The 24,103-nt window shown below is 39.3% G+C and overlaps 1 protein-coding gene across 3 annotated transcripts in view; it reads left to right on the top strand.

Moving 5' to 3' along the window:
• The window catches only part of AP2A2 (adaptor related protein complex 2 subunit alpha 2), a 41,007-nt gene that overhangs the window by 11,855 nt on the left and 5,049 nt on the right, over nucleotides 1-24,103 (top strand). The window contains exons 2-16 of one of the 3 annotated variants that reach the window (XM_042813847.1): nucleotides 1,608-1,676; nucleotides 9,094-9,236; nucleotides 10,034-10,227; nucleotides 12,049-12,178; nucleotides 13,113-13,214; nucleotides 14,706-14,814; nucleotides 15,310-15,460; nucleotides 15,875-16,043; nucleotides 16,949-17,086; nucleotides 18,046-18,228; nucleotides 18,538-18,635; nucleotides 18,800-19,031; nucleotides 20,034-20,207; nucleotides 21,419-21,582; nucleotides 23,340-23,417. In XM_042813847.1, the coding sequence (XP_042669781.1) occupies nucleotides 1,608-1,676; nucleotides 9,094-9,236; nucleotides 10,034-10,227; nucleotides 12,049-12,178; nucleotides 13,113-13,214; nucleotides 14,706-14,814; nucleotides 15,310-15,460; nucleotides 15,875-16,043; nucleotides 16,949-17,086; nucleotides 18,046-18,228; nucleotides 18,538-18,635; nucleotides 18,800-19,031; nucleotides 20,034-20,207; nucleotides 21,419-21,582; nucleotides 23,340-23,417 (2,134 nt within the window). The remainder of the gene's footprint in view (nucleotides 1-1,607; nucleotides 1,677-9,093; nucleotides 9,237-10,033; nucleotides 10,228-12,048; nucleotides 12,179-13,112; nucleotides 13,215-14,705; nucleotides 14,815-15,309; nucleotides 15,461-15,874; nucleotides 16,044-16,948; nucleotides 17,087-18,045; nucleotides 18,229-18,537; nucleotides 18,636-18,799; nucleotides 19,032-20,033; nucleotides 20,208-21,418; nucleotides 21,583-23,339; nucleotides 23,418-24,103) is intronic. The other 2 variants (XM_042813846.1, XM_042813844.1) reach the window with 2 other exon arrangements.

Genomic DNA, 24,103 nt, shown 5'->3' with positions numbered 1-24,103 from the left:
TGTAGGTTTTTGTTGTTGTTGCTCTTGTTTTGTGGGGTTTTTTTAGTCTAAATGAAGAGGTAACAAACTGGAATAATTTATATTTGATCTGGGATTCCCTCTTTGCTATTGTTAACCTGTCCCGAGTCACTTGTTTCCTCAAATTACTTGATCAGTGTTCATCTGACCCACTGCCAGATCATCTTTGGAATTGTGAAGGAGTGAGAAACAGTTATTGGGTAGCGTGCAAATGTACAGTGTTTAAATGCCATGAGTTATGCTTATGTGGAAGAAAAAGATGAGATTGGAGATACCATAGCGTGCTGGTGCTGCTCTTCAAGCCTTGTCACATATCTTCCCTACACTGACCAGAGTGGTGTGGGGAAAGCGATGTGTGGAACTGGGGCATCCGATCTCCAACAGATAAGGTTGGATCACTTTCCTACAGAGACAGGAAGCTTTTATTCACGGCCTCGTGGCTGAATACCTGTGACAGATGGTAAAGAAAGCTGCCTTTTCCTGTTGCCACTTGAGATGTTCTGGGAACTGCTGAAAAATCTGATTGCATGTGGCTCTGAATCTGCATCTCAATTAGATGGGCAGTTCTGCATTCCTAGAATGGGACTCATTTCCTTCTACCAAACTTCAGCCAATAGAATCCAGTGCCTGAGCTGGATAATTCATTCTGCCACGCTCACTGACACAGGAGATAACTGACTCAGACTGTTGTAGAATCTCAATCTCCAAAAACAAAAATGCTGACAAGCAATAAACACCTTTGTTTTGGACAGTGCAAGTAGTACTTGAATAAGATTGCACTGCTAAAATTGAAACTGCAGCTTATTTCTTGGTGTATCTAAATTGGGTTAGCTCCTGAAAACCTAGCACATATCCATAGAGTCAGGGGTTGATACAAAACATAAACTGTTGAGAACCTTAAGGTGTTAGTCATGTGAGAAACGTGAGTTGCAAATACTGTTTTGTCAGGTGACATCCATGGTGCATATCAGAAGTCTGGTAAACCTAAGCTTATCCCTCCTGCTTGAGGTCTATCAGTCTTTGGAGTACTCATACTACTTTCTCTACTTTCTTTTTTTAATGTCCTTTAAGGTCACGAAGATTTTCTTTTTGAAGCTGTTTGAGTGACTGTTCAACAGAGAAACAGTGAACTGACTCCTCCTGGAGCTGAGGAGTACCATAATTTGTTTGTTCAGATGACTGTGCTCAGGAAGATTCTTTCTCAAGAGCACTGTCAACCTAGTAATCAAGTTTCTCTTTTTTTTTTCCCCTCCTCATTTTATTCTAAAAATGCAGGAACTGAGGTATTTATGGAAGTCAATAACAAAGGCATCTCACATTAACTATGTGAGACTTTCATGCTGTCTAAAGGCTGCAAGTAAAATGTTTTGAAACATGGTTGTGTCATTACCTTCTTGGACTCTCGTATAAAGCAGTGCTTAAGTTCTCTCTATGGCGCTTGCCTTCAGTCCTAATGCTGCTTTGGGAAGGGAAATAAGAATTGCTCCTGATATTTGTATGTTCATGCAAAGTGATGGGGTGGGAAGAAGCTTGAGGTCAACACAGCTGTTTGAAACACTGTATCCTGATGTCTGTTCTTTTGATTTCAGGCAAAAGCAAAGAAGCAGAGATAAAGAGAATAAATAAAGAACTGGCAAACATTCGGTCAAAATTTAAAGGTAAGTGAACTGACTGTTCTGAACTGTACTATTCACTTTTCTCATTACATTTTTGTGTTTTTCTTTTGTACGTTTGGATTTTTTTGTGTGTCAACTGCAGACATAAGCAAAATTCTGGAGTGGGCTGTTAAAATAACTGCTGAAAGTGTTCTCTTAAGTACAGAACTTCCTGACTGTCGTGTGACTCAGCCATAGCAGAAGAAAATGAGCTAGTGTTCACAGGCTTTCTAATGCTTTGCCACCCAGCCATGTGACTGCTCAGCCTGTTTTCTTGCAAAAGGCTGAGAGTTAGTTTGAAAAAAAACATGAGTGGGTGTAATTTTTTTCAGTGAAGCAGAACATATTTAAGCATCCCTCCCACCCCCATCTGCTTAGGAAAGTCATGTATTAAACTCCCTTCTAGAAAAATTAAGATAAAAATGTGTACTTGATGAGGCCATATTGACCACTCCCATAAATAACAGCATCAAAGGTTATTCATATGAAACCAAGTTGTATGCAGTGATTAATTCTATCCTCATTCTGTCCTGAGAGGTGGCAGTTTGCTTCTTAACCAGTGCTGTGACTGTATGCAAATGGTTAAGTTTGTATGTGGATTCAAATCTTGAAGATACTGAGGGATAGTTGAAATTCTTCTGAATGAAATTTCAGCAGAAATGGCTGTGGTAAACATTCTGTTTGAAGAGATATGGGGCTGTGTGTACCTAGATAAGGCATTGCTGCTGTGAGGTCGTGTGTGGAATCATAGAATGGCCTGGGTTGAAAAGGACCAGAATGCTGATCTAGTTTCAACCCCACTGCTATGTGCAGGGTCACCAACCACCAGACCAGGCTGCCCAGAGTATGGCTTCAGAACTTGCTGGCTTTGGATTAAACCTTTTTACCTTCCTAGTCTATCGTGACCTAGTTTAGCATGTCTATTTCAAATAGTTATTGCGTGAACTACATAAGGATCCGTTGATGTTCTTTTAAGTGGTGCATCTCTTAAGGGTGATGGCAAATTGGTAGGAAGATAAAATAGCAATAAATGTATGTGACTGACTTATTAAACACGTGCACTAACTTCTTGAACTGTTTTTAGCTAAGTAGGGTCACTTTACCTGCAAGACATGCTAACTGTGTCTAATATAAATCTTGTTTGGAGATTAAACCTCTTGGTTAAAATGCTACAGTTATGCTTACTTTTAGTGGGTAATAAGGTCAGCCTTGTTGATCATGCAGTTGGAAGTAACAAAACTAAATGTGCTTGCTGCTTAGAGTGAATGAACACAATGTCTGCTGGAATCACTGGAGAGTGGACACAAGTTTTATTCTTGGATTGGATAACGGAAAGTTAAGCTCTGGAGCAGACTGTGCAAAACCTCGTATTTATGCCAAAAATCAGACCACCATCAGTGTCAGATGGGAGCTTTGCTGTGTGAAGGAAGTGAGAAATTATTTAATGGCAGGGGAGATGACTAAATGTAAACTTCCTTTTTTTCTGTCTTCCCTAGAAAAGTCACTAAAGTACCTCAGTGATCCTATGATGAAGATTGCTGAATTGGATGTGTTGGCCTGAGGGAATGGTGTGGAGCTGCATCAGGGCAGGGTCAGGTTGGGTGTTAGGGAAAGGTTCTTTACTGAGAGGGTGGTTGGGCATGGAACAGGCTGCCTGGGTCAGTGAGCATAGCCCAAAGCTGCCAGAGTTCAAGGAGCATTTGGGCAACACTCTTTAGACCCAGGGTTTGGATTTTGGATGGTCCTGTGTGGAGCCAGGAGCTGGATTCAGTGATCTTCTTGTGTCCCTTTTAATTCAGGAGATTCTGTGATTCTGTGGTGCCTGCTTTGTGTTACGTAGAACAGAAGTCATCTGGTTAATGAATTCTGGGAAAAGAAAGATGAAGTTCCTGTCAGCCCAATTCTCCAGCTTCTCAAGCTCCCTCTGGATGGCAGCACAACCCTTTTGGTGCCACTCCTTCTGGCTCTGTACCCTCTGTAAACTTGCTAAGGGAGTGTTTTGCCCCATCACCCAGCCATCTTAGCAGTATGTATTCAAGGGTGGTAACCTGAATGAAATATGACTTAGCCTTCCCGTTAAATGATCTACATGTATACGTTACTTTGTGGACTTCAGATGTCCTTCAAATGGAAGACAGCAACTTGACATTCTCTGTAGGAAAACAAGACCAGAATGTCAAAATTTGGGTGGGTCTGAGTCTGGACAGCTTGTCAGAGTGTAACTGCTTGCAGCCTTGAGGGCCTGAGGAGATGATAGCTGTGTATCTTTCTGCTGCAGAAGTTCTATGTGGACTTCGCAACATGGTTTTCCTTTGCAGATACCCACATAAAAACACACTGAACTTCATAATACACTTTTGTCTTAATTCAACCAAGATCAGTTTAATCCAATTCTTTTTTATATAACACTGATTATTTTTTTTTTAAATGTTTGTTAAATAAGACAAGTGTGTAATGGAGTCCCTTAAGGTGGGGCACCCCTCTCAATTATGGTGTACATGGGGGCCCTGTGATAATTACGTGGCTGAAGATGCAGCTGTTAGGCCTGGCTGTAAGAAGCAAGCTGGTAGTTGTCACAAGCATGCCCTTGCTTGAGCCCAGCATAAGAGGCCGCTGTCAGTCCCTTCCTCTAGACTTCTATGTCCCACATGTTCTATTGCAGTGCCTAGCCCCTCATCTCATGTAGCTAGCAAGATATTGTGAGAATATAAGTATTAATACTCCTTGTCTGTCAAAGGCGTAGCTATTAAGACTGTTGCCCACGTTTGGGCTAAGCTGCTATTTAAAATACCCTCGTGCTTAATGGACTTGGGTAAGGTTGTATATGTATGTATGTGCACAGCTTTTCCTGAGCCGATGCAATGTATGTCTTGGTGCTGGGCTTGGATCTGGCTTCTGTGCTGCTTGTTCAGAAGGAATCCAGAGTCTCTGTACTTAAAGTGGCTCTGTCTCTTGTTTCAGCATGAGAAAGCTGAGTTGTTAAGGTCAGCGTGTCCTTGACAGTTGCTTCAAATGCTCCTGCATTAACTGAGATAAGACACGTGCAGTATCAAGAAACTACACCAGTGTAATAAAGCAGAAGTTGTAGGAGTTGTGTGAAGCACAGAAAAAATATTCTGTTTGTTTTGTATTCAGATTATAAGCTGAACTCGTTCCCAGGCTCGAGCCAAACTAGAAGCCTGACTTTTAGAGTATTTGTTTGTGAAGGAGATCTGCTTTCTTGAGCAAAAATTATTTATTGATTTGTTGCTTAATTTTGATCTCTCAAAAATTTGTGTAATGGCAAAACTGTCCAAATATGTATACAGTGTTTCTGTATATGAAGGAGTTGTGTTTTCTGCCTGATTCAGATCTGATATTGAAGCTTAGGTTTGGTTTTTTTTTGTGGTTACTTAATGAGTTTTGTGTTAGAAGAGTAGCTGTTAGATTTAAGACAGTCTTATTATGTAGTAAGTGTCTGCACTGACAAAGTGAGTTGTTGGAAGTAAAACCAGAGTTCAAATATCAACTGAACTGTAAGGGTGCTCTAGTGGCAGTGCAGTAGTTAAATACTACTCTCTCATAGATTTGTATGGGTTGTCAGTCACAAATGTTCAGCCTTCTATTCAGAGGGCTTAGACTGTATCACACTCACAGAAAGACAAATCCTGTCTTAACATTGAAGTTTAGGTACATTCATAAAAAGCTTTGGTTTTTGGCCTTTAGGCTATGAGCACATTGTGTGCAGAAACAGGTCACTGTGTAAAGTTACATAGCTGAAGTAATGTAGAGAGAAAGCACATTAAAAGCAGGGGAGCACTTAAGGATGTTATCCACTATGTTTTATATAAGCCGCTATTGAAGTTCTGGAAGCTAACCTGTTTATGGACTTGGAGATAGCAGTCGACTGCTTGTGGGATTTGACAGAGCTTCCCTGCTCTGTTCCCTAGTGAATATCCTACAGGGCTGAACTGCTTTGCAACCTCTCATGCTGGTGGCAGGCTCTGTAGCTGTGTAGCAGGGTATAAAATTGAAAAGCAAATGCTGTGTTTGGACTCACGGTGAAATGATGGACAGGAGGGAGCTGCTTCAGAGCCAAAAGGTCTTGTTAGGCATTTGTGCCTTCTCTCTGCCATTTCTGATGGCTGCCTGAAAGAAATCTTGCAAACTCAACTGTTCAGAAAAAGCAAGTAGTCTTTGAAATACCCCACTGTGCTCAAAACCTGCTGACGTGTTCTGGATCCTTCCTGTTTCTGCTGACTTGATTTGTAGTACTTACAAATAAATGTACATGGAAGCGTTTAAAAATGGGCTGAGTTGAAAGAAACGATTGTGTATTGCAATAAAGATAACAGAACATGCAAAACTTCCTTCTGCTTTTGTTTTTAGGATGTTTGCTTGGATCTGGGAGGGGCTGTACTATTTTAGCACGTACTTAAGCAGAGATTTGTTAGTAGTGTTTAAAATGGTCTTTGAACTCAGTAAATGCTACTTGTCTGGGAGAGAATCGGATAGTTAACATTTCAGTAAGGATCTGAAGCCAAGTTTTTCTTCAAAACATGTTAAATTTAGATAACTGTAATGAGACCTTTGCAGTACTTGTTATTTTAAATGCACAGCTAATCAAAAGGTATTTAAAACAAGGTGAGGGGGTGAAAAAAAAAAAAAGGAGTGGAAATAACATGCTATTATTGCTGGGGACTAAAAGCTTTAGAGGGGTGATCTAGTGGTGAGTGCTTGGCTTAATTTGAAGGTTTCCTGTTAATCAGAATCTTTAATTTGCCTGTGCTGTGTGTCAGAAACTGTTGAAAACAGACAATAAGTATTTTTTTTCTTAAGGAGAAGTGTTTCAGGAATTGTTACAGTGGTGTTCCTCCTTAGAAAGAAGCTGCTTTTGCCCTGGCAGTAGGGTGGTAGCATTGTGAGGCTGGATTGCATGGCATAGTTTCCATCGAAGATGCTTCACATACCCTAAGATGCTGCAAGGTCACTGCTAATCTGCTAAATATTTTGTTGTGAAAACCAATGCAAGTCTGAGTGTAAATACTTTTATCTCCTCTGCTTTGTGCTCCCTTTTTGATCTCACAAAGTCAACAGCGGTCATTTGGGAAGATGAGAAGAATGAGGTTTGTACCTGTGGCTCCTGTGCACTCCTGCTCTTGCAGCTGGGCAGTCTTGCAGACTCAGGTTTCTCTCACATATGGTGAAGTAGATGTGAAGCTGCATTCTGACGCCTTCTGTTGTATCTGGATCTCTGAGAGAAGCATCGTGATACTGATGCTTTTAAATGCTGTAGCAAGTCCTCAGTTATGTAGATCTCAGTTCTTTTAATCATTTGCCTGGAAACCTTTGGCTTGTTGCTGGTCTGCAGCTTTTCCCTGATTAGCACAAAAATAGTTTCATGGTAAGGCTGCTGCTTGTTCATAAGAGATACACTGCTGTTAAAAAAGCAAACAACCCAAATTCTGTAAGATCAAATGGTGTCTAGGCAATGTAAAGGATATTTTTACTAGGCTGTCTGTATTGCAGCTCTAATCATGTGCATACATTTGTTTTCTCTTTTGGAAAACAACTAAATACATGAAAGCTAGGAGTTTCTCTTAAGGAAAAAAATACCAGCTTGAAGACTAGAGAGTCAAAACAGAAAGCAGCCCCCAAAACAGTCGTAGTTGCTGCCTGTATGCAGAACCTTGTCTTGTTGTCTGTTTCAATGTTCCAGCATGGTTTTTCTTGATTCAGTAACACTGTGTGGCTTCAAAGACTGATGTTAGCATTCATTCCATCACAAACTCTAAGGCCAGTTTATAGCAGTGTTAGGTAAGTGTGAAATCTATGGGGGCTGGAGATGCTTGCTATAGGAATTCTAACCTGGCTCTGCACCAGTAGATGAGAAGGAAGAAGGGGGAACTTTATACTAGTGAGACTTTTAAGGCGTTTTTTAATTACATGTTTAGCTGCTTATTACATAAATCTCAAGCAATTTTTGTTATTTTTGTTTTAAGAGTGGAGCTTTTTTGGTAAGGGCAACAACTTGAGCAGATCTTTTTTTAAGCTTCTCGTTATGCAGGGCTATTCTGACTGAACATGCCCTTCATGAAGGAATGCACATCGATCTGACAGGAGTTATTCTGGGCCCAGAACGCAGAGGCTAAGAAGCTTATGTAGCCTTTTAGGCAGCAGCATCTATCAAAATTTTGCTAACCTGACTAAACTTCAGCACTGCAGCTTGTATGGCTTCGTGTGTGCTCCTTGACTTCCTGATTTAGGACAGGGAGAGAGAGCTTTGCAAAAAGCACTTTTTAAAAGGTATCTTCTTTTGGAAAAGCAGTAGACTGCCTGATCAGCTGTAAGCTTCTGTGCTGTTTCATGTAACTGAATACGGAATAAAATGCTTTAAAAGACCATGCTGACAAGCTTCTAGAATTCAGAGGTACTGCAATATCAGTCCAGATAGAATCATTCAGGTTGGAAAAGATGACTGAGATCATCTGGTCCAACCATCAAATAAAGATGAAAGCTATTTAGAATGTATTTGGTTTCTAAAAATGAAGCACTTGAGAGTGCTTTCATCTTATAAACACTCTTATTAAGGAGACATTCCAGAGGCACATCAGGAGAATTCAGAGACTAGCTGACAGCGTTATTTGATGGCTGTACTTTAAGATATGGGTGATGGCAAGTGGAATTAACACTGGAGTCTTCAGAGTTGGTTTTTCCTTTTCCTTTATATGAATTTCAGATTTCAGTAAATATTTGAATGTTACATGTAAATGCTTTCATTCAGTGACTTCCATTTATTGAGTTTCTGTATTTCTCTTCCATTAGGAAGAGATGCAAGCTACCTGCGTTCTGTGACTGTTCTGTAACTCTCTTTTCATTTCTTTTTGAAGTCCAAAGGATATTTTACTCAAATTTTCTGATGTGTTGGGGACTGTTGGGGATAACTTCTGTATTTTTAGCACAAAATGATAAAAAAATCAGAGTTAAGTGTATCTTATGCATTTATTCACTGCTGAGTGAATAAAAGCTCAAATAATAATTTAAATTAATTACTTACCTTTCAACTGAAACTACAAAAATATTCAGTGATTTACATCTACCTTACACTTGCACATGAGACAATACTTCTGAGATTATAAAACTCAGCAGCCTGGTAAGTTTTCATTTATTGTTAACTGAATGCCAAGGTTAATGGTGCAAAAACTGCCATCACTTGACTAATAACTGATGCTCAAAGGTTTTCTGTTTTATATGGTAATACATGATAAATCAAATGTCAGTCTTCATTACTAGATACAATTATGTCTTGTTACTGTATTTAAGTGTGGTATTAAGTGTAGTACTTAAATGGTACTTGGGTGGAACTCTCTCCCTGGGGAGGAAGAAAAGCTGATATAGAAACAATATAGGCTTAATTGCTTTTCATTTCCCTACTTTCCAGGCGACAAGGCTCTGGATGGTTACAGTAAGAAAAAATATGTCTGCAAGCTGCTTTTCATCTTTCTCCTGGGGCATGACATTGACTTTGGTCATATGGAGGCTGTAAACCTGCTCAGTTCCAATAGATACACAGAAAAACAAATTGTGAGTACTTAAAAGAGAAGGCATTCTGTCTAATATTCTGCCTTAGCTATTTAATCTGTAAGTACTTTCCCCCTCCCTCAAATGAAAGCCTTGTTTGGGATTTAGCAGTGATTTCTAAAATGAAAATACCTTTTTGCACGAAGATCTTTTATCTTGTTCTAGTAAGTGACTCAGATCTTGTATCTTGCACTAGCAAGTAGTGTTTAAGAATATTCCACAAATTATAACAGCTGAAATGTGTACTCTGTGCAACAATGCTGTTTTTCTTTGGTCACTGCCTTGAGTCTTGCATTTAGATAGAGACAGAGACTTCTGAGAAATGTTAGCTCCTGCTAACAGACTATAATGCAAGCACGAGTTGCACTTTAAGTGCTGTGTGGAGGTTAACCATTTATACTTGAAACAGAATAGGCAAGTAACTTAATTTTTGTAATCTCTCCAAACTTTCTTAGGTAATGCCTTATTTATCAAGTACCTGTTAAGTACGAGTGCCTAAACAATAAGATTCTTCTTTTGCTTCTCATTCACATATTATCCCACTCACTCAGAGTGATCTTTTGGTTACACGCTGAAACAGATTGATCTGCAGACCTTGAGCTTTCTGATAAATAAGGGGGCATCAGACTACTTCATCTGCACTTCATCTTTCTAGCTTTCACTCTAGTGTCTAATTATGTTTCTGCCCACACATTTGATATTGAAGACACAGTGTGTCCTGAAGTATTGCTTGTGGCATTAGCAGAAAACATAGCATGCCAGCTAAAATAAATGCTCCTTATCCTTTTTCTGAAACGCAGGGCTATCTCTTCATCTCCGTCCTGGTGAACTCCAACAGTGAGCTGATCCGCCTCATAAACAACGCCATCAAGAACGATCTGGCCAGCCGCAACCCCACCTTCATGGGTCTGGCCCTGCACTGCATTGCCAACGTGGGCAGCCGCGAGATGGCGGAAGCGTTTGCTGGAGAAATTCCAAAAATCCTGGTAGCTGGGTAGGTGTGACGTGCCTTCCTGCACTGACTCGGTTCAACAGGAGCAGCTCAATCCATGCTTTGAGCTGCACAGCCCTGTGCTTGCCGTATAAATGGTCTCCCGTAGCTGCAAACATTCTGGTAAAGCCAAAGGTGGAGTTGCTTGTAGAAGAGTACTGGTATTACGTGAGAAATTAAGGCTGTCAACATCTTGAATAGATTTTTATAGCTTTGTGTACTGATCAAGTTTTTGTTCTTCATAAATGCGTGCTAATGAGCACCGAAATGCCTGTTTTACTTCCCTCGCTTCTTTTGATGAAAAGAAGAGAAATAAATGAAAATAAGTAGGGGCTTAAACTACAAATTTGCTTATAAGAGCTTTTTTTAATAGTCCTGACTTCATGAGGAGTGTGCTAATATTCTGTAGAGCGAGTGTTCTTGCCTCATCTGATGGCCTTGTGAATAGCTGTTCCTGTAACCAACAAGTAGTCATAGCCACTCTGAATTTCATTTCTTATTGCTAAGAAATCTCTGACCAGACCTGGTAAATTTCTAAACTGTAGTCTAAATTTATTAGAAAGCTTGAGATTGCTACACTTCTTCTTTTTTATTTCTTTTGGAAACTTAAAATAATGTGCAAAGTCTAAGCTGTTGACAAGAAGGATGCAATAAGTGATGTCTAGTTGTGGCAAAATTCATGTGGAACACTTTCAAATTCTTGAGATTGTTTTTATAATACTGCATTTGAACAATATTAATGTTCTGCAGAGCTAAAATTTAATATGGGCCAGAAAGAGAAGAATAAGCAGCCAGCACCTGCTACTTACTATAGGCCTTAGTCTCATTGATGATGTGGGAAGAATTCTGTTGTGGAATTCCACCTTTCTTGGACTTGAAGTTTCTTCTTATGCATGCCTAGAGAAAGTGCATTCATTGGTCATCAGCAGAGAAGAGCACTTTCAATTGAGACTTGTTTGAACACTGAGCTTTTTATGCCCTGAGTCTTCAAAGCTTGAAGGATGTATGGAATGGTGTCATTGAAAATTGGTAACTTCTTAGATAATAAGGAGACTGAACTTCTGCCGGGGCTGTGGACATTTCTGAACATTTAACCAAGATTTCTCATTATAAACTGCCTCTTAAAACTTTTGTTGCTTATGCGTCATGCTTATTTTTTAGCTGTTGTGACACATGCAACATTATTATAAACAAAAAAACCACCAATGCACTATTCTCTATTCTGTGAGAGGAAGCTCACTGAACTAGAATAGTACAGTGCACCTAAAATAGTCAGTTCTCCTGCCAGCAATGTGGATGCCAAGGTGAATAGGCTTGTGGGTTGCCTGTTTGGTGACAGCCAGTCAATTTGCATGCTGCCTGTTGGTAATGAAGCTGTTGAGTGTTGAGCAGGTAATGATTCATCTCTGATATGCAGTACCTGTCAAGAGATCCAGCTTAGTTCACATGTGTAGTGTAATGGACCTGAACTGCGTGAGTCTGTTTGGAAGAAGCTTCTGTTCTTAACATTTAGTGAGATCTTGACTCAATGAGGAGTTCTGATGATGGACCTGATGAAAAGTTGTGAGATGTCTCCTTAAGTAAAAGAATCATTATAGGAGCTACTAGATGTGTGTAATGGATGAGCACTTGACCAGTTAAACTTATTGGATGAATTTCAGAACAAATACTGTTACTCAGGAAGAACTTATTTAGCAAACTTCTGCTGAAAATATGCTCTCTCTCAGAAGCTGCTGAGCCTGTATGAAGTTTAGCACACTGCTAGCCCGTGGGCATTGCTGTGACTTTACTGTGGGTTTAAAATATTGTGGTTCTATCTTGCAGAGATACTATGGATAGTGTGAAGCAGAGTGCTGCCTTATGCCTGCTGCGTTTGTATAGAACTTCCCCTGACCTTGTCCCCATGGGAGACTGGACGTCCAGAGTGGTACATCTCCTCAATGACCAGCACTTGGTAAATCAGCTCAGTTATTCTTCTTTGGTCTACTCTGTGTATGAATTTATTTCTCTAGAGTTTTTCCACCAGGTGGGTTGCTGTTTTAAGACAAGGGTAAAGAGACGGAAGAAGTTCTTTCACAAATTGCTGTATATTTTAATTTTTATTCAAACTGTGCTCGCCTTAAATATTGTTGGCGCGTAAAAGGAATGGTATGCATAAGTTCTTTGTTTGCTCTGACTGTAAATTGTGAGCCTTGTGATCCTGAGTCTGATGTGTAGATGTAATGCTGATTTTCTTAGGACTAAACACTAAAAATGCGAGGCCTGATGTAGCAGTGCCTGGACTTCACTGTCCTGTGCAATCCATGTTGTCATTCTTATCCTGCTGGTTCAAAAGGAAAAACCTGTTATTTTAGAGAACAGACTATTCTTTTGTCTGATTACTTTAGGAAGAAAGTCAATTTAGACCTTTGTTTTGATTGTAATGGGAACACTTTTGTCTTCAGCAATATAAAATGTTTGTATTATAAAAGGCGATTCTTCACATTCAGTTGCCAGAATGCTTTTCTGGATCATCTGTTGCATCCTGGTTTTTTTTCACTCATGCTGCTCTTGTTTAAGAAGATAGTTTGCATCCAGGCTTTATTTTAGTGCAGCTCTCTGAATGTGTTTTATATGTACTATCCAAATGTGAGGCAAAGCTCATACAAAAACAACAAGAAATGCTCTGCAGGCATGATAGTATCACATTGAAAGTCCTACTCAGTTTTAAAGGCGTGCAATTTGTCTGCATGATTGTAAAATAAATGGCTCTTTAATATGAGTCTTTGTCGTGGGGATTAACTCAGTTTTCTTTTATATTAGAAATTACTGCCAGTGAAAGGTGGTGTTAACAAGCAGCATCCTAAATTGTTATTAAGGTGAATATGCGGTTTTGTTTTTCTTTCTAGGGTGTGGTTACTGCAGCTACAAGTCTGATCACAACTTTGGCACAGAAGAACCCAGAAGAGTTCAAAACTTCAGTCTCTTTGGCAGTGTCGAGATTAAGCAGAGTGAGTCCAATGATAACTCTGATAATGATTGACGGTAGCCTAATTCATTCTGCTTTCTAGGTCAGATTATCTTAATGTTGCTTATTGATTCATCTTTCTAGGTCAGATTTATGTAGTATACCATTAAAACCGAGGATAATTCAATTCTGGTTTGTACAGGTAGTTCACACAACGTTTTAACATTTCTTGCTTAGCTGGACAGAAAGCTTTACTTCCCAAACTTTTTTTTTTGTATAATCCTTGCTATACTGCAGATGTATGTAGCAAAACATTCTCTCTCAGCTGCGTGTATTCTCAGGGATCCCCAGGATGTAGCTGAGGTTTTTTAAATCATCTTTTTATGTTGCTGCAGCACCAGGGAGTACTTGAAGAAAAGATTCTACAAATTTCTGCACAGAACTCTCAAAAATTATAGCCTATGCTTCTAACTACATTTAAGCTTCTTACAGGATGGGTTGTCTTTCTTTTCCTGCTTTTGTGCTGCCACTAGGCTAATATTCATCAGTACTAGATATTCTGTAAATGGGATGTAGGGGATTAAGCAGGGGCAAGGGGAAGAAGGGGCAAGGGGCAAGGAGAGGAGCAGAGACATTTCTGTATGGATGCAAAGTTTCCAGGTTAGCATCTTCATGCTGGAAACTATATGTTACTGTTTTGTTTTGCTGCAGTCTCTTTGGAAGCTTGCAAGGCACGTGACAATATTACTTTACAGCTATGCGTTGAGCTTCAATTTGTGTGTGGTCTTAGATGCAAAATAAATTACTTGCTGTTCAGAGAGACTTAATTTCTGTTCAATTCTGAAGAATCTGTCTAATATTTAAAAGCAAAGGAAGTGCATAGCTGTTCTGTAATGGAGCAGCAAGAGTTAGAATTTCCTCGTACAAGGCTAATGCGAGACTTTTGTTAACCCTAGAATCAAAGGGGAAAAAGAAATCCACAAAGAAAGGTACTCCCTCTGAAATCTAATCTAATTCTTGTCACACTCTCTATCCATAAAAATCCTTTCAGTGAAAGCCATCCGTTCTTTGCTGTGCAGTATGAATAGCAATGAAGGTAATAGTTCAGTTTGCAGTACCATCTTCTATTTGATTTCTGAGTTCACCTACCAGTGATCAGTCAATTACAGCACTGGAATCAGCCAATAGGAAGCCTAAATATATGAAATGCTGACCCAAGGGAAGTCAGGCTTCTAGCTAAACATCTTGGCCCTATGAGATGATCATCTTCATTCTTAAGACAAGCAAGCATGATTTCAGGAAGGAACTCAATGGAATACTTTATTAGCAAAGCTGAATTTCTTGTATTAGAAATCCTAATGTTGTACTCGGTAGTATGACAGTTTGCACAGAGTTAAGCTACTTAATTAATCATTTTTGGTGACATAATTCTGTAGGCTTCTGTCAAAAGTGACCTATGGTGTTCTTTAGCTGCTTATCACGATTGCAAATCACTTAACGTAAGTAGCTGAAGTGATGTCTGCTTATTTTACAGATTGTAACTTCCGCATCAACAGATCTTCAGGACTATACGTACTATTTTGTCCCTGCTCCTTGGTTATCTGTGAAACTTCTGAGGCTCTTACAGTGCTACCCACCTCCAGGTAATGCACAAATCGCAACGGTGGTCATAGCTGATGCTGTTTGCTACATTCAAAGAGCTACTGCTCTGTACTGCACCCATTAAGTTGGAGTGCAAGCACTGTGCCCTAAGACAAGGCTGCTGAAGCCTATACTTCTGAGTTTATCAGATTGCTCTAAGCTACGTGTTCTGTTGAACTATGTTTAGTTGTGAAGTGTCAGATGTGAGACCAGTATGCAGCACACAACAGCCATTTTAAACATACTTTAATGCTATCAAGGATATTAATGCCTTGAAATATATGACAGTGCCAATGATGTTTGGTTTTTACTCTTGCTCAATAGATATTTCTTGGAATTTTTGATGTCTGTACACTGAGGTTGAAGAGGGAATGGATGAACTGTTTAGTAAACTGAATACTTCAGTTTAATCCGTGTATTTAGCAAGGTGGAAGGCCTTAGGTAGAGGTTAGGGTGTTGAGCAAAATGAAGTTGTCCAACGGCTTGTTCTTCTCTAGAAGACCCTGCGGTACGTGGTCGTCTCACAGAATGCCTAGAAACTATTCTTAACAAAGCACAGGAGCCACCAAAGTCAAAGAAAGTACAACACTCAAATGCGAAGAATGCTGTGCTATTTGAGGCGATCAGTTTAATTATACATCACGACAGGTGAGCTGTGAAAACAGTTTTGTTGCAGTATGACTTTTCTAAAAGAAAAATCATGGCTTTTGAACAGTGAGCAAATTTTTACCAGATGGGGAAAAGCAGAATAAGAAGCTGCTTGCTAGGTTGGAGCGCAAGCACTGCGATTGGTTTGGAAGTTAATGCACGGTGTCACTGGCAGAACAGTTTATTGTGACTTTTCTTGCTTTTTTAGGGGCGAGTGTTTTGTGTTGAGATCACTGCTTTAATCCATTAGATATGATTTGTTCTCAGTGTCTGCATTTTCATTTCACCAGCAGGACATTCTAGCAGACACCTGAGGCACTTAAAGAAATTTGCACTGCAGAAATAGTATTCTGTATTTGATGTTCTCGAATCTGTTGCTTTTAACCCTTTCACTTTCTCTCCTGTTCTGTGCAGTGAGCCAAATCTACTAGTCCGTGCCTGTAACCAGCTAGGTCAGTTCTTGCAGCACCGAGAAACTAATTTGCGTTACCTAGCACTGGAAAGCATGTGCACGCTTGCCAGCTCTGAATTCTCACATGAGGCTGTGAAAACACACATAGAAACTGTTATCAATGCACTAAAGGTAAATATTAAGTGTACGGTCGGTTTTCAGTCTCTTCTCCCACCCCTTGTGTCCCCTTCTTCACTGCTTTTTCCCCCTCTCATCCCCAGAGCCCCTTCCTTATCCCTGGTTAGGCTAGTAATACTTGGGAATGAAAAGAGTTATTTTCCTTCATCATGCTGTGCTGGCAATAACAGAGGTCAGCTTTAGCTTATTTCTTCAGCTTACTAGTGAATCTGATACTTGTAGCTGTGGCCCCTGTAACAGTATCCTGCTCAATCTGTAGAGTGAAGCTGAAACTTGAAATTCGAAATTGAGAATGCTGAGGAAGACTTTGTCCTGTTACTGTCTTGCTTGTACCACATACTTTACGTTCACTGTAGCAGCTGATGGAGAGCAATGAAGTAGATTGGTTTCCAGTGGAGCATGGGCCGTTTTTTTCCAAAGGTCAAGAAACCAGAAAGATGAATTTTCAGGTCATGTTTCTGTGAGAAAGCAGATGTGAAGAGGAAGCCTAATTTGCATATACCTTTACGTTCACAGTTCAGTGTTTACATGTAATGTTTTCTTCCAAGCTCATGCTGTAGCATATTCATACATCTGTCTAACCTTAAAGTACAGGTCTGTTTTAGCTGAGCTTCTGTTGATTTGAGGGAGGCTTGACATTAAAACTGCAAGACATAACTGCCCATTGGCCTGGTGACAATTTGACAATTTCAGCCAGTTATTAGCTCATCTGTGGCCATTGGTACTAATTATTTAGTGCAGAAAAGACTGCAAACTCATTCACAGAAGAAGTCTAATGTGCATATGGAAAACTTTGGAAATTTGACCATGAGTTATAATGTCTTATCTCTTCATTAAGTTGCATCTTTTCCCAACAAAGGTGAAATTATTTTGACCTTTTGCTGTGTGTCCTTTTGCAGACTGAAAGAGATGTGAGCGTACGGCAAAGAGCTGTGGATCTCCTGTATGCAATGTGTGACCGAAGCAACGCCCAGCAGATTGTGGCTGAAATGCTGAATTACTTGGAGACTGCTGACTATTCCATTAGAGAAGAAATTGTGAGATATTTTTAGTTCCTCAGTTTTTCATGTCTGCCTTTGGTATCGTTTATTGATTGGGATGCTATTTGTGATAGAAATTCTTTGACTGTGGTTTTAGAAACCAACTGGAGGGCTGTTAGTCTAATAGCAAAGAATGTTCTTCATTTCTTAGTTAAACTAATGGAGGAGGGGAGAGAAAAGCACTTGAAAATAAGGAATTTTAAAACGTAATCTTGGTTTCAGGGCATTGCGTGTAGAAGGTGAAGTGCTGATGTTTGAGCAGATACAGTCCCTAGATATGAGAGTTATGTCCTTCTCAAGTCAACTGATGAGTAGCTAAAAAAACTACTGTGATGTCTGCTTACTTGTGGGTAGAACTTCATACTGTGTTTGCTGTAAGGAGACTGTTTCAGTCTACAGATTCCCCAAAACGATGGCTTGTGATCAACTAAAAGGTGGTGCGATGTCTATTTCCTTCCTCCTGGTGGGGCAAAAATTGCAAGAAGTGTTATAACCAGTTTATGAAATGTTTATCATTTATGATATATGAACCAGTTTATCATTTGTGAAATGATAGCCAAAATCTATGCTTGTGGTAATTACTTTGTAATTACTTTGTTGTTGATAGGCACTAAATTTTCTTGAAATGATCCTTTTTTTAACATTTTTTCAATAACTTTTGAGGTTTTCATCAGTGCTGTCTCTATGATGGCTTAATTGGTGATTTTATAGCAAAGTATTCAAAACATACAGCCACAGGTGCAACACATTCAAATGCATTGCCAGGAAAGTACCTGGCAGCCACGTGTTCTAGCACAAAATCTGTGTTCATCTTTTGCCTTTGACATGGGAGCATGTGGGCTGAAACTGAGGCTTCTGTGCTACTGTGTGATATCACTGCAAGTATATAAAGTAAATCCTGGTATAGAGGTTATAGCAGAAGCTGGTCAACCTTCTTGATTGTTTTGTGTGTTCAGGTTCTGAAAGTTGCAATTCTAGCAGAGAAGTACGCAGTGGATTACACCTGGTATGTGGACACAATCTTGAATCTGATTCGTATTGCCGGTGACTACGTCAGTGAAGAAGTGTGGTACCGAGTCATTCAGATCGTTATCAACAGGGATGATGTACAAGGGTATGCAGCAAAGACTGTTTTTGAGGTGAGAATAATTGGATGGATTAATAAGGAAATTATTAATTTTCTGGACGTTTTCTGAAATGTAGTAAAAATAGAAGCCTTTTACACTGTTTTTTTTCGCCCTGAGTTTTCTGGATGCTGGAATCCAGAGTAGTAGTAACTTGGTGATCCTTGTAGAAGTATGCAACCATTACCTGCTAATATACAGAAGTAGTCTAGGAAACTAAACAAGGGAAAGACAGGGAAAAAATGGAAAAAAAATGGGAAAAGGGAAAAAAATTATGTATTTTTAATACAGTACAGATTGGTGACTAATACTGTGTTCCTACAGGCCCTTCAAGCTCCAGCGTGCCATGAGAATCTTGTTAAAGTAGGTGGCTACATCTTGGGAGAGTTTGGTAATCTGATAGCAGGTGATCCAAGATCAAGGTAAAACACCTTTTAAGTTCATTGAAGTACTTAAAAAAAATAAAATCATCTATTTAATATTCCTAAAAGTCAGTTAACAAATGATTCAGCTTCTGATAGCAATGCCATTGTGGTTATCACGTCAACAGAATCTGAACTAATTATTTTTCTTCCCCTCTTTCAAGTCCCCTCATCCAGTTCAACTTGCTGCATTCCAAGTTTCATCTGTGTAGTGTTCCTACCCGAGCTCTGCTGCTGTCCACCTACATCAAGTTTGTGAACCTGTTTCCAGAAATCAAAACTACTATTCAAGATGTATTGCGCAGTGACAGTCAGCTAAAGAATGCTGATGTTGAGCTGCAGCAGAGAGCTGTTGAGTATTTGAGGCTCAGTACTATTGCCAGTACCGATATATTGGTAGGTACAGAACCCTTTTTATTATGCAGAACTCTTAACCATTTCTTCTCCCAATAAGTACACTTGACTAAACCTTAGCTGATTGCTCAGAAATCTTAATGTGGAATTACAGATCTGTAAAATGGATGCTGGTTCTTAGTGTACATAATTCAGCTGCGGCCTTCTTTAAAACTAATATCAAAGGTGTTACTTCTTTGGGAAGGAAAATGACTGCTTGTATCTTAATGAAAATATTCTAGGTTTTCAGAGGTTTGATAAGCAGTTCAAAGATATATTTATTGGATCGAGGCCTCAAACTCTCAAACGGATTTCTTCCACTTCCATTCCTCCACACAACGATCTGGTTGTCTTCATGTCCTTTAGCTTTGCAATTATTGAGAAATTAATGTCATCTCTGAGTGTGAGTGAAGGAAAGCAGCATATCTTAAAGAACACTTGACGAAGGCAATGCATAAATTGAAACCAAATAGAAAAGGAGGTCCTCACTTAATCCTTACAGATTTTTTTGATGCTGGTGTTAAACAGTTTCAGACTACTTGAGAAGATCTGTGAAATCTACTTGTTTGCTGGTGGGCACAAAACTTTTGTCTCTAGAAATTCCAGGTAACCTAATGCACTCAGGCCAGAGCATGGTGCTCTCAGCCTGGACAGCTAATAGGCATCTCGGTCTAACTAAATCCTTAGGTAATCTGTGGGTTCAGATCTTGGTGTAGGTCTGCTGTAGTCTTCTCCCTCCCTCTTCATTTATTTATTTTAAAATGCACTTTATCAAACAGGTAATACACTCCTTTTCTTCTATGCAACAGCTTTAGGAGGAATTTCAAATAATTTTTTTTTTAAAGGAAGTCTTATCTACCACTGTATACCAGCCTTTCATACATAGTCATTTTCTGTGTAGGCCTGAATGTCTCTTCAAAGACTGGGAAGTTGATTTGACTTATTCTGTAAATATAATTAGTATACTTTTTCTTTTCTTTTTTTTTTTTTTTCCCCTGTGATAAGGCTACAGTGCTAGAGGAAATGCCTCCCTTTCCAGAGAGGGAATCTTCTATTTTGGCTAAACTCAAGAAGAAGAAAGGTCCAGGCACAGTTACTGATCTGGAAGAGATCAAAAAGGAGAGGAGCTCTGATATGAATGGAAGTGCTGAACCTGCGTCTGTCAATGCCAGTGCTGTTGTGAGTTTAAAATCTGTTCTTACTTCACTAACTCAGAGGGTGTGCAGGTGAGGAAAGGCTGGTTTCCTTGGCTTTTTAGGGGCTTAAAGCTTCTTGTCTCAAATTTCAGGCTATGAATGTTTGCTATACACTTATCCCTCCTTTGTTGGTATTTTGGTAAATACTGCTGTAGTCTTAGAAATAAAGATTTCCTTGGTGATGAAGCTGACGAAGGTGATGAAGGTGTTTGAAATTGAACTTACTCCTTTTGAAATGTCAGCTGTTCTTCTACGTTATCTAACATGCCTACTTCTGCATCTTGCTTTGGGTTACTGTTGTTTTTACTAGTAGTGGACCATACTTGCCTGGGATGTCCTTAAATCAGTAATTGCTGTTTATTTGATGGTGCTGTTTCTGTTCGGTTGCTGTACATGAGTCTCCTTTTTTTTTTTTCTGTGTTGAACCACCTCATTGTAATGTCATTTAAGGTTGGTCAAATGAATGATTCCCATGACATAATGCTTGTTGCTGTTCTAGTTTACAGGTTATGCTTGTAAATACAGTGAAATGCAGTAGCATTTTAGCATGCTCCCTGCCTTACAACTTACTCCTTTAACTCTTATACGTTCCAGATGAGTTATGTTTCAATGAACAGATACATTTTTCAGGCAGAAGAGATGCCAAACATTCTTTATCTGCCAGATTGGCTGATGTATCTGGTATTTAAAATTGTGTTCTGCCTTATGAGCTTCACTTTGAATTGCAGCAGTGTAAGAAATTCTGCTAAGTTACCTTCATCACTAGTTTGGATGTCAACTTGGCTTGGATGCCTGAAGATGAACTTGGGGTTCATCTCATTGTTTTGAGTAGATATTACTGATTGATTTCTGAAAAAATTTAGTCAGGTATTTTTCTTTCATCCTCCATCAAAGTCAGTCTTTGGAATATATGAAAATTTTGAGTTGGCTTGCATTTGAATTAGGTCTGTAGTTTTGTTTTCTTATGACTTGCATTCTCAGCTTATCTGGCATAATGTAGGGTGCTAATGTCTAATGCATGAACACTTTATTTAACAATCAGTCTCTGCTTTGCTCTTGCACATTATTTGTGCACGTATGAAGCCTTTATTTTATTAACGGTGCATGATTCTGTTTCCTGGTCACTGGATTTGATCTATTTGAGCAAATTTGTGTATTTTAAGATCTGATCTCTACGTATCTTGTCTTCCCTAGTCTACTCCTTCTCCATCTGCGGATCTGCTGGGTCTGGGTGCAGCCCCTCTCACCAATTCAGCTCCCCCACCTTCCTCTAGTGGTAGCCTGCTGGTGGATGTATTTTCAGATTCAGCTTCTGCTGTTGCACCTCTTGCTCCTGGTTCAGATGACAACTTTGCAAGGTAATTAAGTCATCCTCTAAGGCATCTGGTAAAGCATTTGTCTACTAAAGCAGGATTAGACAAAAGAATACAAACGATAAATAACTTCTGGTTTTGTTCCAGTTTATTGGATGCATTCCTGGTAGTAGTTGTGCATCAAGAGAGGTATTCTTGAACTTTGTGCTGGATATGCTATCTTTATCGAATACCTCTGCTCATGGGAAACTGAGTCTGTAGCAATCAACCTGAGAACGTTAGCCACACAGTCTTGTGTTTAGCTTTCATGCTGATTTTGCTTCTTTGTTAAACTAAGCTTCCTGTGTACCTTAATGATATATCTTGAATTTGGGCGATATCTGGCCTGATGTGTATCAGTTTAGGATTGCCATGTTTCCATAAAGTATCCTTGCATCTACATACTTATGGCAAACTGATACTGAAACCATGAGTTGGTTTGTATCTGGAGATACCGGTTCTCAGAATTTCAAGATATACTTAAATTCTTGTGCCACTGTCTGACAAAGAGGTGTAAAAAAAGAAAAACAAGCTCTTGTTTGTTGAGGAGATTTGATACAAGTGTCTTCTTAACTACACTGCCAACTGTAGTTGTAGTCTGTGTCAGGCAGAATGTATTATTAAGTCCTTTAGTATTAGTAGGCACTGTGCCTATGCTCAGATGTTATTTGGCTAAAGCACTGGAAGTAAATAATGTGAGATCACCGTGTACCTTAAAAATTATCGTTCTGTGCCCAGAGAACAGGTTACTATTTTGAACAACAGGACCAAATTTTGAACAACATTATGCAAATTTGCAATGTATCTTAATATGAAATCTATAATTATTGAAACTAATCTGCCTGGAGCATTGAGAATTTCATCAGAATTTTATACTAGACAATATACTGTTGCAGGTTTTCAGTGAATAAGACTTGATCCTGTATTTCCCTTGGAAGGCAATAAGCGATGTTTAGTAATGCTACACAGTATCTGAAGAAGCAACACAAGCTTGTTAGAGCTTTTTCTAAAATGTTGTTTTGGGTTTTTTTTACATGAGTAGTAGCTTCATAAACAGAAATTTCCTGAAAAGTTTTATTTTTCCGCTGAAGAAAGCATAGCATTGCCCAGCCCCTTGATCTGTCTGTCTGTAGGTGATGAAACACTTCTCTTGTGCTATTGAGAAGTTGCCTTTTGTAGTTTCTTGCCACTTTTTAATGCTGTTGTCACTTCTGCTTCTAATCTGTTACTTGAATAAGCCATTCTCTGTGTGCCCATATATTCTTGCCTACATTTTAAATACTTGTGAGCATTGTAACTGATGTAATTGATGATGCAGCTGTAGTTAGATATACCACTAATGTTGATGAAGTCTCTGCTTCAAAGCACACACTCACAGTAGCCAATATGCATCTACATTTGCAGTTTTGAACTAAATCTTTTTTGCAGCCACAATTAACCACATATAAGGATTTTGTTAAGAGGTGTAAACTTGAGCTCCTGAGCACCTTCAGCCATCTCCTGTCTTCAGGAGGAATTGCTGGTTCCTACCAGTCAGGGAGGGGTGGGCTGGGGGAGAGAAGAGGGAGGGGGGAATCATTTAATGCCTAAAACCTTTCTAGGTGTAATGAGCTAGGGCAGCTAATTAATTTTTCATGCATTAAACTCAGCAGTGCCATTTTTGAGGAAGGAGGTAAAAGAAGTAACTAAGCACTAAGCTGTCTTTACTAACTCCTGCTGTCTCTGTCGCTACCACCTTTCTTCCTTTGTGCTGCCTGAACTAGCCCTGACCTGGCTTCATCTGAGGTAGTTTCTGAGGAACCAGCTGATACTGTGCATGATGCTGATGAGCTTTTTCACAAGTAAGCAATACTAAAACCTTGCAAGGCTGGGCAACTTCAAGAATATAGTTACAAAGCAGAACTATAGTGTACATTGAGTTAATACCAGCAAAAGTAGACGAGCATACTGTCAAAGATGTGACTAGAAAACATCTGTAGATGCTGTGTATATTACAACGTGCTTGTGAGTAAATATACAGCTTAGAGCTGGCTTTTATGAGTCAGTACTATCACCTGCTGCTCTAAAATAAGGCAATGCCAGTTGTGTATTGAGCTTTGCAACTATTCACAAAGAAAAAAAGGAAAAAAAGGGTAAACTGCTAAAAATACTCATATTTGGAAGTATGTTTTAAGTGCCTTGTATGACAAAGGCTAATGTTTGCTGACCACCTCTTCTACTTTAAGTGAAGGGTGACAGACAGAAGGACTGAAAACACTACAGAATGTGCTTCTCTGAAAATGACTGAAAAAAAAAAATGAATACAACTCCCAAGTCGACATATACATGATACAGAACTGATAAAAACAAGGAAACTCTTTTTTTCTTTCAGGTTGAAACAGTCAAAGCTACCAACTTTTGAATTCTGCACCAGCCTAATGAATTTCAGAAGTTGTCAAGAATATGAATAAGAAAAATCCTAGCCTGTTGCCTGGTCCTTTAGTGTGTGTGTGTGTGTGTGTGTGTGTGTGTGTGTGTGTGTGTGTGT

Source organism: Centrocercus urophasianus, unplaced genomic scaffold (assembly GCF_019232065.1).
Source record: "Centrocercus urophasianus isolate 14NV4802_14NV808 unplaced genomic scaffold, USGS_Curo_1.0 seq_14, whole genome shotgun sequence".
Lineage (NCBI taxonomy): Eukaryota > Metazoa > Chordata > Aves > Galliformes > Phasianidae > Centrocercus > Centrocercus urophasianus.
The sequence above is the reverse complement of the archived record's forward strand: the minus strand, read 5'-3'. Positions and strand labels throughout refer to the sequence as shown.